General features: G+C 40.7%; 1 protein-coding gene across 4 annotated transcripts in view; it reads right to left on the bottom strand.

Moving 5' to 3' along the window:
• The window catches only part of HDAC7 (histone deacetylase 7), a 110,961-nt gene that overhangs the window by 21,687 nt on the left and 68,490 nt on the right, over positions 1-20,784 (bottom strand). For all 4 annotated transcript variants that reach the window (XM_018569569.1, XM_018569570.1, XM_018569572.1 and 1 more), the window contains exons 7-13: positions 19,773-19,879; positions 17,522-17,690; positions 14,107-14,300; positions 11,953-12,144; positions 11,086-11,305; positions 7,242-7,375; positions 6,294-6,414 (exon numbers count right to left, since the gene is read on the bottom strand). In XM_018569569.1, the coding sequence (XP_018425071.1) occupies positions 6,294-6,414; positions 7,242-7,375; positions 11,086-11,305; positions 11,953-12,144; positions 14,107-14,300; positions 17,522-17,690; positions 19,773-19,879 (1,137 nt within the window). The remainder of the gene's footprint in view (positions 1-6,293; positions 6,415-7,241; positions 7,376-11,085; positions 11,306-11,952; positions 12,145-14,106; positions 14,301-17,521; positions 17,691-19,772; positions 19,880-20,784) is intronic.

Below are 20,784 nucleotides of genomic sequence, written 5' to 3'. Positions count from 1 at the left end.
ATCCTCAGGTGGACTTTAGGCCCCGTTCACATTGAGCGGTTCGCGCAAATGCTTGCATTGAGCAAGCTTGAATCGCGGCAAAATCCGCTCCAAAAAGGGTCCTGCTGTAGCGACACACGACCCGCGACAGCAGGAAACTTTGCCCCATTACCGCGCGATAAATCGCTCAATGTGAACGGGGCCTTACAGTTAGAGTAAAAGGTGTATAAACTGAAAGTATACTGTAGTCTACCTAAAGCATAGGAATGTGACAAACTAACATAGTACACAATCCTCACCTGGGGTTCTGTACTGCAGGAATGATTACATAATTTATTCCAATATTAATATTTGGGGGCAGGCAGATTTCCTTTACATTTCTAAATGGTGATTATGAAAGTTATAAAATAATCACAAGCCACAACATATGGTTCAAGAACAGAATGTTCAGAAACACATGCATGTCAGGATGAAATTAAAGGTGGCACATAATGAATCATGAATGTTTATTATCATCCTGGTGCCCGAGATAAGATGGAAAAAAGAAGAGACAGAGAGCGAGAGATGGAGACAAAGGGAGAGGTCTTCTATATGTTTTTCTGCCAGAATATTACATTCTGTCTAGTTGATATAAGTACAGAAGGATTAGGATGAAGGGTGTAGGCAGAATTCAGGAGTGTCTACATCAGATCAAGTAGGTCCACATGAGAAAAGGCTTCTGGCCTTTTATTGCCTATAGGGAGTCACTCCTCTACTCATATCATTTATTTCACACACCTACTCAACAGAGGGGGCCCCAGTAATCCTCCAGTGTTGTGGGATAACAGAGCAAGTAATTGTGAGAATATATAAAACATAAAATTCTCTAATATCAGAGGCAGAACCTGGGTTATTAGATCATAGTGCTTCTTGTTGCACTACCTCCCGATTGAACAGCGAGTTTAAAAGAATCTGAGTAAAAGGTCTCCACCGGCCTGTGTCAGGTACTGGGGGGCTCAAGCTTATCTTGTAAGATTTTTTGTGTTTTGCAGATAAAAGCCATGTTCTATGTTTGGATAGGGAAGGAGTTTGGTTTTTCCTCTCCCAGTGACATGCCCAGTTCTTGCTCCCATTTTTGCACAAAATTCCTATAGGAGTATGGCCAAAGCCTTAAAAGACAACTACAATTCGGCTATAAACCCCTCCCCCAGTAATCTAACTAAGGGTGGCCATACATTGTATGATTTTTGTTCGATTTTTGTTCAAAAGACCGTCACATTGTACGATTTCTGAACAGTTGATGGTACACCACCAATTTTTGTTTTTGATATTGTGATCTAAATTTTTCGTCAGGTTGGAAAAAAAGTGTGACCGGGAAAAAAAAATAAAAAAAAAAATCGGTGGGGTTTTTGTTCATCAAATCTCAGCAAGAACACAGCACATGCGCAAAAGGAAATTATTTTCGCAGTTCGTCAAAAATTGGTTGGTTAGTATGGCTAACGATTTCCAAAATTGAGATTTGACTATGCTTGATGGGGAAAGTCTAGATATAACTGAACAAGGGTTTGTGCCAGAAAGGAAAATTTTTTAATGAAAATCGTACAATGTATGGCCACCTTAAGAATCATCACACATACACCCCTCTGTGGCAGCTGCGACCTCCCAAGGTGTTTACCCTGGATCTAGAAATCTCCACACAAAAAAAAAAAACCCTACACAGGTTGGGTGGTGGTAGAGGTTAGGTTAGGGGGGTTGGGGATTTTTGTAGCAAAAATACGTTTTACAAAGTGTTCCTAAAATACATTAACTGCATTCCTTCCATGTTCTTTTTAAATGAGAAAAAAAATAAGTGGAAAAAAAGAATTTAAATACAGCTATCTTGCTATCTTAGTGCCGACCATGTTTGCCCATAAGATAAACATATACCTACTGCCAGTGCAAAAAGTAGATATAGCAAACAAAGGCTACAAATTTGCAGATTTCTTCTTTACAGAAATACTATTTACCAACATGAATGTGAAACGCTTGGTACAACTAGCCTAAGGGACTGTTTTACGAGAGAACAGTTAGAACGGTGCTAAAGCCTTCCCATGTGCAGGTGCCTAAACAAAACAAAAAAATGAAATTGCAAAAACGCAATTATGCCCATTGTGGCTTCCTAGGGGAACAATTGGAAATTATGATCAATCTGACAGAAAAAATAGTCTGTGTACATTCAGCATGTTATGGTTTGTAAAAGCAGATTACCGAGTCATAAGCTGGCCATACACAGACTTACGTCTAAACTTTCATTAAAAAAAAAAAATCTTGTATTTTCCATGCTGCTCCTTCAATGATTTTCATCACTGCGGTTGAAATCAATGATCAAATTGACCTCATTATTAGAAAAATTGAAAGAAGGTTCCAAAAACTATTTTTGTTTTAACCTTATTCTAACAGTGAGCTTAGCAGGATTTGACTAAAATGAAGTCTTGCTACATGTGATATTTAGACAGCTGTATGAACCCACACGAGGGCAGCAGAGTACCAGTAAATGAGTAGTAAGAAATCCTGGTAAACTGTAAAATGTGATCCTTCCCTCTCACCTTTACAGTTGTCCAGCAGCCCAGAGAAGGTCAGCAATGGCCATTTATCCATTTGTCTCTTGTGCTGACAAATGTATCATTCTTTAAAACTGGTTCATGTGCGTAAACATTGTTTAGGGAAGTCCAACCTGTAAGAACTGATGGAAATAGAACCCTCGAGTCCTGGGTTGTTATCGTGGCCTGGATTTAGATTTTCCACTACAATAACCCTATAGTGCTCGGTATTGTGATAATTCCAGTGTAATCTTATCTTCATTATAGCTGATAAAAAGCAGGGGCAGACAACTGTCAATGATTAGCTTGCTCTAAAGTGTTTTTTCTTAGAACTCCAAGTTGTTCACAGTTAGAAAACAAATTACATTTGGCAAATGTGGAATGTTATAGATCCACGGGTTTACTTTATGACTCGGCATCTAATGTGTCAATAAAGGTCCAATATAAGGCCCGGTTCACACATGGGCGTTTTGTAGCGCATTCCTGTGCTCTACAAAACGCTCAGACACTGAAATCCCATTATTTCTTATGGGTATGGTTCACACCTGGGCGTATTACAGGCTGTATGAACGCGCTACAAAACGCCCTACGCCCAAAGAAGTACAGGAGCTTCTTTGGGGCGTTTTTGTCGCGCGTATCCATTGGGATACAGCCATGTAGCCCTCGGAAACGCGTGCTTGTCGCGTGGTTTTTTACCACGAATCGCGGTAAAAACACGCGACACGAAACGTGCGACAAACGCGCATATTTGATACGCCTAGGTGTGAACCCAGCCTAACTGTGTTGGCTGCTACCAGCCAATCTCAAACTATCCTTTTCCAATCATCACTTTCTATGGTAGGTTTAAATCGGATTCTTGCAGTTGGATACTATATCATTGAGGCCCATAGTGTGACATGTAGTGACAATCAGAAATCAGTTTGCAGATTAGGAGATAAGATTAGATTACCAGGACAGACAGACAATACCCTAAATCATTAAATGACTGTTGTACTATCTTAGACTTTAAGCTGGGTATGCATGGAGTGAATGTCAGCCAATTCTTGTTTAACAGACCGAAATTCGCTTTGTGGGTGATCACTATCAGCCGTTCCTGTCTGACATTCTTCAATTGAGAAAAAAAATAAATCAAAGGATTCAGGCAGAAAATAGCTGCAGCAGGTTGATTCCTCCATCCACTCTATTTGGCACTTATAGGGAAATATGTTGGATGTTTTCAACATATTAAAAAATAAAATGAAACAGTGAATACCTAGTTTTTGTGTTCAAAGACCATAGATCTACCAGGAACCTTCCATAACAGTAGACCCCTTCCTCAGGACTAAGCTGAAATGGGAGATGCTACTGATTATTATTGTTCACCACTAACTTTTATATTAGGTTATTTAATAGGCGACACAACTAATTCGTAAGGCGATTGTAGTCAATCACAGGAGCGAGCTTGGAGCGGAGGCTACTTTACACACACAGGGACCATGGGGAACAAAACCCTCCAGAAGGAAGGACAGTGTCAGCACCAATTCAGAGATGATTTGAGGATCTACAGCTGAGTGATACACAAATAAATTACATTTATATTGTTAAGGTACTTAAATGCATTTTTTAAAATGTAACTCCAGAATTTAATGTCACTCTAAAGCTGGCCATACACCTTACAATTATCTGCAGATTTAATATGGTCAGATGGAAAAGGTGCAACAGATTCCTCCATCTACACTTAACTGCGTGGATGGAGTAATCTCCACCTGGGCCAATCAGTAAATCTGCAGATAAATTGTAAGGTGTATGGGCACCTTAAGCAGCATTATTGCCTTGCAGTACAGGTGTTGTGGATTCCCACACAGGAGTTATACAGGTTTCCTGTAATTGCTGTGGTTTCCTCCCACAATTCAAAAACATACTGGTAGATTCAGAGCTTTCCACAAATATTTGTCCTGGGAGTACACCACAATATTACAGTGTTAAACACGCTGGACTTTTAGCGGTCACAATGGATTGAAGTGAATTGGGTCAATGCTTTTTCGTAAATTGCTGCAGATAAGGGTGTCAATGATATAAAAATACAAAATATCCTGAGTGATGTGTATTTTGTTTAAGCCGGTAATGTTTCCTCACTTTGTGTCTTAAGTCCATGCGATCCGGAAAGAACAGGGAGTACTTCCTCCTAAATACCCAACGTTGTTTGTCAAAACGGTTTCTTTCCTCACAGTGTGGAACGTCTGACTCTTGTTTTGCTTCTCAGCAGGTCACCGGTTTGTGTAAGGCTACATTAATGCAGATCCTTGTTTTTCCCCACCGGATCACACTGTTTATATATTTTCTTTGTCATGTCACCAATACGCTGTAATGTGATTTTCTATTTATAAAATCACACAGCGCATTGAGCACCGACTTCCAGCGTTACTTAACAACATTTACAGGAACCCAGCACATCAGAATATCATGTACAATGTTGTTTATAAAACAATCACTCTTTAGTAGACATCCATGTAAGCATTCAGTTCAGAGTGGTACAACATCCTCTAACAGCCTATAAACAGAACACATCTAGCCTTATATTTGTTTCTCCTGCTCCATTCCTGATGAATATCAAACAAGTGCACAACAATCTAATTTCTCAGGTTTGGCCAGGTCAGGTTGGTCCCCAAGCTGGATAAAGCTTTAGAAGTATCCCAGTTCCTCTAAAATCTTTTCGAATACCATTAGTCAGGAACACACAATTACAGAAACATGGCATGATCTGATCTAAAGTGATGATCTGAGTAGACCGTTCCTATATTACAGTGAACATGTCATGGTATATACATCACACAGCTGAAGAAACAACTGTTATGATGTGTATGGCAAAGTAAATGGAGAATGGTATTGATTCATGCTGTGTGAGGCTCCATGCACACATCGGTGGTTTTTCATGCGCTTTCATACGCGTGGAAATGGTCTAAACATAAAAACAATGCATTCCAATGTGCACTGTTCAGACTATAATGGCATCAGAGTGGTATGAAACCACGTGTTCCACAAAATAGTCCCAAGTATGATTTTTTTGAATGAATCCCATGCGTTTGCGGCTATAGTAAAAGCCGCAAGTGCATGGAACCCACTTGCATGCAAACAATTGCGCGTTTTCATGCCGCACGGTTTTCCACAAGGAAAAACACAAACGCCATATGTGAATGGAGCCAAAACTATGGCAGCTGAGAGGCAGAAGGATAAGGCAAAGCATTAGTGACTTCCTTACCGTTTCTCTCCCTCTTACCAAACGTTAAGTGCATCTGCTTTGCTAAACAAGACTCTGCTTGCACCCTGGAGAGAGGGGGGTCTCATAAAATGTTTTGCTAACTGCTAGGATAAGAGTAAGATTTCTGTATGATGAATTTGCAGGTTTTACTGAATTGCAAACATTTAAGCAGAGCATTAGCAAAGGCATGTGGTATCTGGTTATGTGCAGTTATATTTTTACTGTGAACTTCAGCAGTACCTGCACCCTTACAGTTATAAATTACAAAATCAGATTCCCATACACAAGTGAGGATTCTCTGGTAGGTGAAACCGTAATGCTGGTAATGGCTAGTTGGTCTGTATCACACAGTAGAATACTTTGTTTCCTGGTAAAGGCCTAGACATGTATGCAATGCTCTCCCGACCAATACACACAAAAAACAAAGACCTATATATTACTAGTTGTTCATTTTGCATATTTATGACAAAAGTTTCCCCATTCTCTGAGGTTCTGTACTTTTCGAAATGGTAACATACCTGCAAGCTTGCGATTGTCCAGTTTGAGTCTGTTGTGAGGATTGGTGCCATAGAGGAGGACGTGTGTCTCTGTATGTACTGACTGCAGCTCTTCCAGGGTTGCTTTCCTACCACGAATGCACTGCAAAATACACAGAGCAGCAAACTTACACAATGCAGGAGAATAAAGCACTCTAGGATAGGCCATGAGACCAAAATAGAACAGTCAGATATCTAGCTTTTATGTTTCACAGCATTACCAACTGATGTCGAAGCTAGAAGCGACCCATCCAAATAAAAGAGGCAGCGCTATTGGAGGATAAGGAACCAGGAGAAATAGACTTACGAGGCAGCAATGCTAACCACTAAACTGCAATACCCGTTATCTGTGTAACAGAATGAGAAATCAAGCCTATATGTTTTTAGAGTGACCAGTGCTGCTGGAAAAGTGTGCACAGCTCCAGATAGGTGTGAAGGAAAAGAGGCATATTTCCCAGTGCTCTAGAAACTCATCTTCTACCCATAGTAATGGTATAAAAAAGAAAATTGCCATTAGTGCAGCTTTCCATCTATACACACATACAGGGGGTTTTATTACAGCTATTAATGCGATAGAGTAAGGAAATCAGGCTGGTGGCTATGGAGGCTTCCAGATTTGATTAGCATAAATGTATTCATTACAAATCTTAGATTCTGAGAACCGCCTTTAAAAACAACCAACAGCCTATGCGCACATCCAATCTAGAGCTTTTATCATTCTGGTGGATGGGAACAACTCAGCTATTTGTATACTGTAAATGAAAAGCCTTTTAAAGAAAAACACGGGAAAGAATAATGAACAGTGCAAGTAAAATATCAACCTAGGTCTATCAGTATGTAGTTTCTTATCAGTATGTAGTTTCAAATTTAAAATCAATTGGAAAACTAGAATTATATACCCACCCCTCCAAAAGTAGAAGATGAACTTACTTCACAATGATTACGCAGTCCTCTTTCTTGCAAGCGGGACCAGATGCTTTGGATTCTCCCAGCATGCTCTGGATGGTTGCTGTTGTCTCCACAGGTACACTGGTGCTTCAACATCACAGAGTCATAAACAATTCCTATGGAGGGAAATAAACAGAAAGTGTACCAATATCTTCAACCTTTCAGCTGTTACACTAGTGATATCATTTATTAGAGGTATTTATATAGTGCCGTCAATTTACGCAGTGCTTTACATAAAATGTATTCACACCAATCCCTGCCCTCAAGAAGCTCATGCCAAGGTCGCAATCTCATATTCATACATGCTAGGGATAAATTAGACAGAGTAAATTAACCTGCCAGCAAACTGGAATACCCAGAGGAAACCCACAGAAGCACAAGGAGAACATGCAAACCTCATGCAGATATTGTCCTGGCTGAACCTGGATTTGCATGGAGGACCCAAGTGCTGACAGTCAGAAGTGGTAACCACTGAGCCACTGATTTTTAGCACACTGGGGGGAATTGATCAAGCCAGGTAACAAAGAAATAGAACAGGGAAGAGAAGCAAACTGAATAAGATTTACTATGAGTCACAAAATTAAATAAAAGCACTCTTCGCTTATAGCAACTTTTCACCTTCTGACATGTTTCACGCTGAAAAGCAATTTTGTAAAGGGGCTCAGACTCCTTGAAAAAACACTTTTATGGCCGGTTCACACCACAAACACTGCATTGCAGTGCGTTCGGCCTCTGGAACACAAGCCGGCCGGCTCCCTATTTGTGCAGAACGCACTGGACCAGAACACAGACACTAATGTGCCTGCGTGCGGGTGATCGCACTGCGTGCGGGGGGCGTGGCTGCGGTGACATTGACTTCAATGCACCGTCACCCCTGAATGCACTAGAACGCGGAGTTTGTAGTGTGAACCGGCCCTCAGCGTAAAACATGTTAGAAGTCACCTGTATTGCTGTTTTATAAAGAAGAAAAGTTGCTGCAGTTCTTAGTTCTGTGGTTCAAAGTCTTTTCTGAGTAATGTGCAATTATCAGAATCAGTACCAGGATGAGCCACTACGCTTTAGCATGAAGCTTCTTTTATAAATTCCCCCTCTACTGGCCATAGGTATTACATGCCCACCATGTGTACAGGCTTAAAATGAAAACAAAAATCACAAATGCAATCCTATATTTGTAGAAAATGTGTATAGAATGTCAGTCAGACATTCGAAATTAGACACAGGAACAGAAATGTGTTGGGGGAACATTTAAAGATCCACTAATAGTGATAGTAGTGCTGTATTAACACCTTACAAGTGTCCGATGCTATGCTTCCTCCTTGATAATATTTGCTAATGAATGCACTGTATGCAAAAATTATTTCCCTCTGCTAAACTCATTTAACAGAAAGCTTGTTTCCCATTTACCAGTTAGAGATAGCAGAAACAAGAACATATGGTTTTGCAGTTCAGAGTAACAGCTCAAAAATAAAAACACAACAGGAACTGTACCAAACGTCCAGACACTTGGTAAGTTGTAACAGAACAAACATGTGATAACCACAGAGTATCCAACCAAATATCTTTCCATTAAGCTCCAATCAGTGTACCTTTTGTGTGACCATCAATGGTTCTGCTTTTGTGACGCTAGTAGTGTGAAGTAGCTCATAGAAAGCAATCACATATTAGCTTTGAATAGCTTAGCGTGGTCAGAACAACAAAAGTTACATACTGTACTGCATTAGTACAGTACTGTATAGCGTTGCCGATGTACAGTACTGAACAGTGTACTGTACATCGGGCAATGAAAATACTCACGGGGACGCGCTGTGAAGAACGGAGGACGTCACTTCCCCCGGCGACACGTCGCACTGGCGCTGATGCGCGAGGTCGGAGGTCGCTCGGAGGACGGTCGTAAGTGCGAGTGGTCGCAAAACAGGTAAGTCGTTAAGCGAGGAGTATCTGTACAACCTACCATCCCTTTTGCACTGTTAGATAAGCCCCTGCTGGCATTAGGCTGCATTCACACGGGGCCTTCTGGGATTCCTGCAGCAAAAACCCATGGATGTGCCGTTCAGAAGCGGTCACTGTACCCATTGAAGGAAATGACTAGTGGACTGGCACCGACAGATGTGGCTGCTGTCACCTTGTCATTTACTTCAATGGATACAGTGCCAACATCTGAACGGGACACCGGGGATTCACTTTTTTCCACAGTTTGTATTGCTAGACCATGATCATTAAGATTTAAAGTCCAAATCTGGGCACAATAAGCTGTAGAGTGACTTAGCTGTAAAGTCACCTACCGTAATCAGAAAAGCCTTCTCCCAGCAAACCAGGTATACATGCGGGTGGAAGTTCAGCTCTCACTAGTCATTGATGCTCACGCTGGCTGCAGAGGTGCTGGTCTTAGCGCTGTGGCTGCATCCTTGTCTCCCTCTCCTTTTGGCCAAATGCAAGGCAAACAGTCCCAGGCTGCGGTTTGAGATTGGCCAGGAGAGGATGAGACAACAGCATTGAGGTCTATGAGACCTGCAGTGCTATAGATGGAGCAGACAAGAAAGTCCAGCAGGAGCTGGACTTCCATTCAGATGTATACCTGATAATTTTTGGGGAGAAGGCGGCAGTGCTGATTATGTCAGAAACGGCACTGTACACGACTGACTGTACTCCAGTAAGATTATCCTGCCCCCAGAATTGAGCTTTAACCCCTTCATGACTGAGCTAGTTTTCAGGTTCTGTTCATAAATGACTGACACATTTTTTACATTGTTGCTGTGTGATTCTTCCACGGCAGTAATATACTTTCTTACTAAATGTACCCACACATATTATATATAGTTTTTTAGAGGACAGATAGGGCTATATAATTATATCACATATTTGTACCTAACCCCTCACTTAGGTTTGAATAAAATTAAAAAAATGAGGAAAAAAAACTAGAAGAAAAAAACACTTTTTTCACAAGTTGTGATTATTATTTTTTTTTAGAATTTTTTTATATTATAGTATAAAAAATATATTTATATATAATTTATATTTTCCTAATTTTGTTTTACACTTTATTTTAATTTTTTTACACTTTGTAAAAAAAATAAAAATAAAATAAAAAAACTTTTTTTTTTCTTGTCAGTTTATATCAAGCAATCACTATGACAGCTTGATAAATTAACTTTTTTATTTTATTTTTGGCTATTAGGCTGATCCAAACTTAGGAACAGCTAATAATAACCTTAGAGACTGATCCTGACTTTAGTCAGATTCAGATCTCACTAAAAGCTCTTTGATCGTGCCTAGACGATCAGAAATGATACATTTCACTCAAAAGATATAAATTGTATCTTTTGAGTGAAATGTATCTAAACATCGGGCTCTCGAGCTGTCAAAACAAATAGCAGAGAGGTGAGGTGAGTCACTGCTGCCTCTCTGCTATTTTGAGCTGTCAAATACGGGATCGCAAATTGCGGTCCTCTATTTGCATGTAACGGCTTCATTCTTTCATTAATGAAAGGAAGAAGCTTTTACAAAAAGCTTAATTATTTCATTAATTAATGCCTCAATACTGAGACATTAATGAATGCCTGTTAAATGCTGAGAATCAGCAAATACCGGCATTACAAAGCCTGATATAACTCGTCACGTACAGTGTACGTGGCCAGTCATATAGGCACAAAGTGACAAGACGTACACTGTACGTCTCCCGTCACGAAGGGGTTAAACCTATACTGGAAAAAGATGGATACAGAAAATGTGAATTTAATAAGTTGCAGTGGGGAGATTTCCGGTCTGATACAGTTCTTCCTTCAGACACTTGGTAATATATGTCGACTAGTTGCTGTGTGATCTTTACCTGTGGTGAAGCGTATCTTCTCAGGCTGTTCCGGCAATGAGAGCGTCATCGTTTTGGAGGAAGAATCTTGACAAGGGATAGAAGCTGAAGCCGGAGAGGACTTTGCTCTTGTAAGAGGACGATGTGTTTGAGGCATAAGAGGGATCATTAAAGTGTCCAGTTGCTGAGGTCTTTTTAGGTGCTGTTGTGCACGAAGATGGCTCTGATCCCACATGTAAGCCTGACAGGAAAACAAAAGACTGTCATATACATTTAGATCAATAACTCATAACCTCCTGAAATGGAGGCAGATAAAGAAGATTTGCAGGTTACGGAGACATGTGGCTGATTTATAAACCGTTTGCTCCGCTCTTTGCTGTGTGAACTTGATTCACAACGCTGCACAACCTGCAAATAATTCACTGCAATTTAAAATAAAAAGCTTAAAAACTAGTAAGATTACTACTATCTCTGTTGTTGCTAAACACAAATCAATATTAAAAAGCGTCCCAGCAAATAAAAAAAAAGGTGAAGTGATGATTCCTTCACAAAGCTATCAGTACGTCTCTGATAACACTGTTCCATGTGAATTAACCCCTTCATGACTGAGGCCTTTTTTTTTTCCATTTTTTGCACCCATGTTATATTCCACATTTTTGGCCTGAAAGGTAAGTCGCCAGAATCGCTTCTGTTGTAAAGCCGACAGTCGGCTTTACAAGTTTAAACAGCGCCTTTTGCCGCCGGGAGTCTGTTTAAACAGCCCCGATGCTGGCGACGTACATTGTATGTCGTCAGTCATGAAGGGGTTAATAGTTTGCATTCTTATGTACTCTAGTCTCTAGTTCAGTACAGCCACAAAGGCAGGTGTATACAAATGGAGACAGGTACCTGTGGAATAAAATGCTGGATTACTGGTTGGCCACCACTGGGCACGTCTTGTATGCTTCGTATAGCTTCTGTTCGGACTCTAGCAGAGTTTAATCCCAGCTCACTAGTGCGCTCATATGTTGGACTGCTATCATCCATCTCCTCTGATGGGATCTGGCTTAATCTCGGCCTTTCACTGGTCTTCTGTGGGCGCTGCAGAAAGGAGACATTTGTAAAAGACTATTCAGGTTTAGTAAATGGTTATTAAAATACCTTCATAGCAACACAGTAAAGTATAATTAGTGTACAAGCTAGCCATTATGGTCCCCCTGATTTGGAACAGCTAAAAAACTGCTGTGCGTCATAGCAACCAGTAAGGTCCTAACTTCCTTTCTGCACTCAAAGAATCTAACTGGTTGTTATGGTTTTCTTCATTTTATTAAAGCAGGTCATCATGACTGTCCATATCATGCTGCTCTCAATGAAAGATAATGATAGCCAGAGATTGACTTTTTATTTTTAAAAGCTATTCAAGAAACAGGACAGCTAAGATCTACCCAAGCAGTTTTCATGGGAAGAAAAAAAGATTTATAAAAAGCGGTTCAGTCTGTCTATACCAGTAACTCCACATAGGAAGGGTGTTATTGGCTGGGACACAGGCTCTTTAATTTAGAATAGGAAATTCATTCAATGTACAAGGTGCATACAAGAACACAGAGGTACTGTATATACAGTGACAATGGCTTAGCACCTTGCCATGGGGTAACATTTGGTGAAATAAATGTATATTTTGCACATAGGTCTCCACACAGAGGACCTATAGCTTCAATGCAGTGCATTTGGGTTTTCTCTCTAAAAGTGTATTTGCTTTTTATCAGTAACAAAAAAAGGAGCCATCACCTATGTGTAAGACTATTCCCTGGAGTTCTTTTGCTCCACCTTGCTCTGTATAACCAATAGAATGGTTGAGTATTTTCTGAAATGTCCTTGTTTTATAGTGCATGGTATCCACCAAGGACTATAAAGGCATAGACCTCCCAAAAAGTTATAGCATGAACGGTTTCTTCATTGCTTGTGCCGGTTGCAATTTTAAAAAATCAACTTTATCAGACATTTTAGCATTACCTTTCAATAATCAAGCAATTTAGCAAACTTCAAGAGAATTATCACAATGAACACAACACTGATTCCATTCTACAGCAATAAAATTGAGTGCTACATAGTTAAAATATTGACCATTTCAATCTCACAAACTTATGAATGAGATTCTTACACTTGTAGCTGGGGCTGTGCATTTGCTGTGACCATTATAAGGGGGGTCCCGGTCACCCTGCTGGGTTGTTCATTTATTATGGAAAATGCAACAGGATGAGCTGGAATTAAATTTTAGAAGGATGTCACCACTTCAACCCTGCAGCAAATCCTCAGTCACTGGAATATGGCCACCGAATAAGAGCGCCACTACACTTTGGGTGAAGTCTAAGAGAAGAGCAAACAGCCTCGTTTCAATGATGATCTTTTTTTCAAGCATCATTAAATCGTAGTGTAGATAAAAGACCCTTTATCTACACCTAGGACTGCTGCTAGCTACCATGTTAAAAATTCTAAACAGACATGGTCACAGAGGACAGGCTATGCAATCAAGCCTGTGTACAGGCGTGAAATGTCTTAGTGGTGGGCACGCCTAGACGGGTCTTAAGTGTGCCCTTTCTGGTTCAACAAAGCTTAAATAAAAGATCTGACATCATTGGAGTGCAGCAGTTTACTTTACTCAAGGACCAGCTAGAACACTTAAATAGAAATAGGAACACCGAAAACAAGGACTGAGATGATTATTAGGACAGGAAGATTGTGCTGCTGGAGTATTAAAGACATACAAGAAGCCAGGGACTTACTCAGCCAACCATGCTCCATTTACCATTAAAATATTACTAGTGAGTGGACTGACACTTTAAAATACATTCAAACCTAGTGCTGTACAATTTTTGAGCAGCAGAGAGGGGCATTTATGACTTTAGCTGAAATCTCTTTGGTGACAACTGTATAAGAGAAATTCTTATTTAAACTTTAACAATTGCACAATGATATATAGACATATTATCTACTGTGGCAGCAATGTGAAAAGCAGGCCCAATGGCAAAATGCAGATTAGCTACTATGATTTCCTATGCTTACTTTATTTGTCCGTCTCAAATAATCAGGAAGTGCTGCATATTGCTGCTGGAGGAGCAGTTGCTGCTGGAGTGTTTTGGAATTTTGAGGAAGAGGCTCAGAACGGGTCCGGCTTAAGGCTTTGTGGTGCCCAGTAGCTGACAAATGGTCGGGGCTGATAATGGGATGGGTGAATTGCAGTGGCACAGAACTCAGGCCTTGAAAAGAAAGGAGAAAAAGAAAATACATTATGCTTTTTCATCAATGTTATTGCTTGTCATCTAGAAATGTGATATTCATTTTACACCACAAGGTGGCAGTGAAGAGCTTTTACAACAAGAAAATCCCCAAGTAAAATACTTCAGTGTGCATGATCTAGAAAATGAATACGATGTTTTTTCCACCATGTTCCATAGAAGTCCTAATAATGCTTCACCTCTACATTGGAGAGTTCTCTTTAGTACACTTAGACAGTGCAGAAATAATTTGTTGTTTCAGTGCCAACAGAAGGTAGTTAAAACGGATCATAAATCAGTGTTCATTAAATACATTGCCACAAGGACACATTACACCATGTACTGTACAGAATAAGGGGTGTACCGTCTAAAGGCAGCACCACACACTACAGCTGGCCATACATTAAAGCGAATTTTGCACAGTGGGTGCCACTGTCAGCATCTTTTTGAACGGCATCTCTCAATCAGCTGACCGAAGGAGCAGGTAGGAAAATCTTTGAATGAACAGAGCCAGTAGCCATTGGGCTGCCGGCTTTGCTTGTGTATTTTGACAGCGGCCGGAAGGTGCAGTCAGAATTAAAAAAATAAATAAACAACCCACAACAGCAGGGATTCCTCAATCAACTCACAAAAGCATTGATGGAGGAATCTGTTCTATTTTTATTTTTTTTTCATTCAGCCCCAGGGTTGAATAAAAAAAAATATAGAACTGTGTATGGCCAACTTTAGGACCATTGTGCGTTATGGACATTCAAGCTATACATGGGGTTTATTCAATAGGGCAGTAAAGACAGTCGTAACCTATAACAACTACTGATATTAGCGAAGGAAAATGTTGCTGGGAAGTTACTGTACTTGGCATATGGTCATGACACTCTGCCTCTATTAAGACAAGAGCAAACAGATGAATACAAATATAAAATGACAAAGGCTTGTTTTACCTCTGCCAAGTGATTTGTATTTGTTTTGCTATGCAGCACAAGTCTGTTTGGTAGGCGAGAAGGCCTGATTTTTCTCCGCTGCCATTCAGTAACACATGCAATGGCCAAAGAGTCCTACTCTTCAAAAAAAGTGGTCTGACTGTAGTCACTGTTTGGCTGAGACTCTTCAATCAGCTGCACTATTCCAATAGCTGTACACCTGCCGCTGTTGAAATACAAAAGCCCAGCAGGGGATCCCCCATCCCCCCGTTTAATGTAGATGGGGGGAACAGAGTGTTCTTGTATGGACAGCCTTTGAGGGTTTTCCCCCTGGTCCCACCATGTAACTGAACAGTGAAAGGAGAAGCAGCAGATTGATGAGCCCATTCCTCTGTTGCTGCGTTCTATAATGCCATCAGCATGCCTTGCACGAGCTGACTGGCTACATTTAAATACATGTATGAATGAACACAAAGCTGCATTCACTTGGGTCTTTATCTGCATGGATTTCAGATTTATTTTATTTTGATAGTCTCCTGGGAGGATTTCACATCTACCGACACACTTGGAGCACTCGCAGTAAATTCTGATCAGGCCTCTGTTGAGTGCTGTGAACTCAAGCTATCGGAAATGAACTAATGGCTTACAAAGTACAACACTCCAATTAAATACTGTCACAGCTATAGCACACCACTAATAGCAGAGTACCTGCAATTAAAACTGGTGGGTTTGCTATTTTGCATAATAAGCACATTGGAAAAAAACAACCCTATGAGGTCTTCAAGTTTGTGAGACTAAACAAAATAATAGCTAGCATGTGTGAGACGCGTCAGCAACCAACATCTACTTGCAATCATTTTCTGCAAGTTAGGCTGTGAAAGCAAACACTTAAAGTGTGCCCTTAATCTAGCAGTAAGACTGGGTTCACATCTAGGTGATGGCGTTTTTTGCACTTTGTATGCACAATTCAGATCACGCATTTTTGTGAGCAGATTGTAGCTCATTGATATTAATGAGCAAATGCGTGTACAAACGTGCAAAATCACAGCAATCACGTGAAGTGATGTAATACACATCACTTCTGCATTCACAGCCCGGACGGAGATGTGCTGGGAGTTTAGGTTGTGGGAGCAGGCTATTTGGTACAACCATTACAGAAGTCCAGATAGGAAGCTGGAGTGAATCCCATTTATAGACTTCCTACTTGACCTTATAAACCGCCCCTTGACGCTGTTTTCTTGCTATAATTTGATGCCTCTTTTTATAACTTACGCAACCTAAAGTCCAAATGTTGCAGCAGTAACCAAGATATTAAGAGATCAACTGTATAGGAGGCAGGGTTTATCGGTGGAGGAGGTGAAACCTCACATCGCCTTCCTAAAAGAACACTGAATAATCCAGATGATGGGGTTGCCAGTATTTGTCAGGTTTCCTAATCCTCTGCTACTACATTCACTACTGTGGCCAAAGTGTAAGTGGTCCCTAGAACAGTGAGGGCTGCCGAGCCAAACTTCAGCACACAAAGAACACAATCTGCTGTGAATTTCAAATACAATATTGTTATCAAACTTCACCGCTGTGTGATCTGAAGTAAAAACTAGAGGAATGCTGCATTTATAGCTATTCCATACTGCATAACCAATTCTGGCATGCAAAATTATTGCCTGAAGAAATTATTTTTTTATAGTCTAAAGAAAGTAACTAGCCTTGTATTCAAGAGATTAAAGCAAATCTTACCCTTTATGGACTGGTCAAGGCTGTGACAGTGGAGCTAAAGCCCCATGACATGACCTGTGGCTAGAAAAACATCTATAAATTTATGCCATTTGTAACCCTTAACCAATGGATCTCCCATCTCCTAGTTACATGGCCTCTATTCCAAACAGAAGGGGCAAGCTGATCAGTCTATGAAAGAGGTCGGTAAAGGACTGAAGAGTCAAGCATTTTTACAAATCAGGAGCGCTGGCTTGTCTTTGGAAAAAGCTATAGACAGTCTCACTGATGCACAGCAAAGCGGAAGGCAACTGCAAAAGGTTTAAACAGTGTACATGTAGAGGATTTCTCTAACCGATTATGGGTTTGTGCAGTGTTACAGATTCACTATATTTTAGAATGCCATGTATAGATCTATGGTTTGATACACACACACTTCAATATTTCTGCCAGGTGGCAGTCTGGCTGAGCATCGTGGGAGCTACAGGTAAACAACAGCAGGAACATCTTCATAAAAAGGCTCATCTGTATGTAAATGACAACCATTGACTTTTAGCCTAAACAACATACCTGTAACCATCTGTCCATGTGTAGGCTCTAGAATGATGACAGGTTGGAGACGAGTTGCCAGGGAATTCGTACCATCATGGTTTTCTATACCTGGCATGTACACAGTAGAATGTGACAGAAGTGGCACTCGATGTATCAGACTTGGCAAGGGCCTCCGTTCCATTTCAGCCTGAATTGGGAACAGAATAGTGGGTATTATAAATGCACAACACTTACCACTTCAGAAATGCTTAAAGGAGAACTATGAGATGAGTGATTTCCACTCACCTCATAGTTCTAAGCCGACCTGTGACAATGAGACTGTCACAGGTCGGCTCAGTAGATCGGGAGGTGAGGGAACACATACCGGGTTCCCTCACCTCTCGATCCTGTCACGGCTCTCTGCCGTGACAGGGGGAGGGGCTGGATTCCCCTCTCCCCGCTCTGCCAGCGCTGACTGGCGGAACGGACGGGGGAGGGGGCGGGTACAGCTGGCTCTGCCTCTAGATAGGCAGAGCCAGCTGTCACTCACGCAGCTGGGCGGATCCAGTCATCTACGTCGGGATCCGCTCCAGGTGCGGCGTCTCAGTATACAGCGAGCTGTAGCTCGCGGTATACTGAGCTTAGGGTAACGGGAGGACGCTAGTTTGTGTCCTCCTGTTACCCTGAGAACTATGGGGAAAAACACTGACCCCATAGTTCTCCTTTAAGACTACACTGGTAAGTCAATCATTTATTTTTATAGATATGAAAGGAAAGAATCTGTTTACAGAAAAGTGTTAATGTTTAGTGGGTACCACTAGTCTATAATCTACTTCACTGAACTGCCTAACCAGCATTGGGGGCTAGTGCAGTGGATCTATGTATAGCTGCTGTGTGCAGCATCCACAGCGGCGAACAACATACTCCAGAGGAAATGTCAGGAAGGCTCCTAGAGAATAACAGCCATCCTGATACACAACCTTCCACCCCATGTTCCTCTCCAGTGAACCACCAACACCACTGATTCTATACATAGTATCCATAGAGGTCAATGATGTGTCAATCTCATATTGGCCAGGAAGTGTAGCATCCTGGAACTCCTGCTTAGAGATACCTATTTATATTTATCCTTTGCCTAGACATCATGTGCCTGCCTCTGAGCATCAGTACATTTAACCTTTACATAGATGATACCCCAAAGCTATATAATTTATGAAAACAAAATTTACCAACTACTTAAACGCTGTGATCCGATCATCCTTAAAACAAATTAAACTATTCATTAAGGCAAAGCAATGTGCAATAATGATGTGCAAGGTGGAGTAAACCAGCACAACCAATCCTAATTCAGCTGACTGTAGTCAGATCAGTGTAATATGTATCCCGATTACTTGCCACTGGTTACAGTACTTTATGCATCACCTTATTAAAAAAATAGATTATTCTGAGATTTGGCATTATATAAATGCAGGAGCTGCACATTTAAAGGTTAGCAATTTAAAGCTAAACTCCAGGCACAAAAACTTTTATTTAAATGTATTCTCTCAATAGCCAAAGGGAACATAAATCTGTTTTTTTTGTGCACTAAATGCCTTTGCAAGCCCAGATATTAATGCATAAAAAGTAGCAGTGACATCATTACTGATGCCCAGCAGGCCCTACCCACTACAGACTGACATTAGAAAACTACAGGAGGGGGTGGATACAAGATCAGTCACAAGGAGTAGTAGCAGCAGTGGTCTTCCCTGCAGACGGTTTTTGCACAGAGGCAAAGTTTTACACTGGATCACTGCACAGATCTGGAAGAAATACACAAAGCACTCCAAAAACACACACGTCTTTTGTATTTAGACAATATCCGTTTCTCCTGGAGTTCAGCTTTAACTTTATTTAAACCTGCCGAAATCTGTACTGAAAATACAACCGGTGCTATAACCAGCAGGAAATTTAAATAGCAATAAAGACTATAGTAATACATATGAACTCATTCAGTAGCACAACAGACAGATGTCCTTGACATGCTTACAGACCATGAAGATGGAGGTAAGTGCTTACCAGCAAAACAGGTACAGAGGTCAGTGTTAGATGGGTACACAAGCACGTATGCCACTCGCTACATCCCTGAACCAAATCCAACCCATGCCCTCCTATATTCTCAAGGTGTCTGGATTGCATGAAGCAGTTGTTGACCAGGCCTTTACGTTTAATGGTTGTATCCATATAGGTATTTAACATTGATTGATCACAATGTTCCCTAATCCCTAATGTTTCTTCTCAATTGTGCCCTTACCTCTGAAGCTCCAGAAAGGGAGGACAGACTTCCATTTTCAGCAGCCAGGCTGTCATTTGGTGAGCTGCAGCCGGACACTGGAGTGCTGCTACTGCTGGGGGAAGAGTCTGTAAAGAAACAGAACAGACTCATGGCATCTGCACGATAACACCTTTCTGATAGCATTCATACTATCAGCATTCATACTATCATGTATTCACAGAACTGAAGAGATTTTACTGCTGTTCCCCCAATACTCCATAATAATATATTTGCCATTAGCAAATGTTACAACATCTCTCTCTATTAAAGAAAAGGGACTTGATATAATCTGCATGCCAAATGTGTCATACAGAATCTGCATGTATATAGAATCATTTCTCCCAGCACTTTCCCTTGACAGGGCAAAAGATTGCGCCTTTAGAATGAAACATTGACCTATGACCAGTCTGAACACAACAATGCCCAACAGGATTGGCAAATAAAAGCCATTGAAAAAAAAAAAATATATATATATATCAGTAAATGCACCTAACAATTCTACCTACTTCTCTTATGGCTGGAGAGCCAATTTGTAGCCAGTACCAGAAACCAATGAAGGTGTCCAGTCCCACCCTCTCCATAGTATCATGTGGATGGATGGCACAGGTTATACACGACTAAGTACTATTACACCAGTTTTGGTTTTTTTTTTCCTGATTCGGACCTGCTGTCACTGACATGCGAATAAGGGGCAATGTAACACATAACCTTCTCCATATGTTTTCCGACAGTTTCTGGTTTGGGGACACCACTGAAAGCATGTTTTTCTCATAGAAATGGTTGTGCACCATCAAAGTTATGGAGTGGCTATAGTGTGTTACCGTTTAAAAATAAATGGCAGAGTTTTTTTTAAGACTAGTAGGCTTTTCCTATTGGACCACAAACTATAAAGCACTGCATATACGTCTATTCATCAGAGTGTACCCAGTGTTAAATTTCCAGTGTTAGAATGTTTCTCTAAAAAGAAGCATTGTTAGAGCAGAATAACTAT

This window comes from Nanorana parkeri, unplaced genomic scaffold (assembly GCF_000935625.1).
Source record: "Nanorana parkeri isolate BGI_ZX_2015 unplaced genomic scaffold, ASM93562v1 scaffold1359, whole genome shotgun sequence".
Lineage (NCBI taxonomy): Eukaryota > Metazoa > Chordata > Amphibia > Anura > Dicroglossidae > Nanorana > Nanorana parkeri.
Note: the sequence above shows the minus strand (reverse complement) of the source record. Positions and strands in the feature narration are given on the sequence as shown.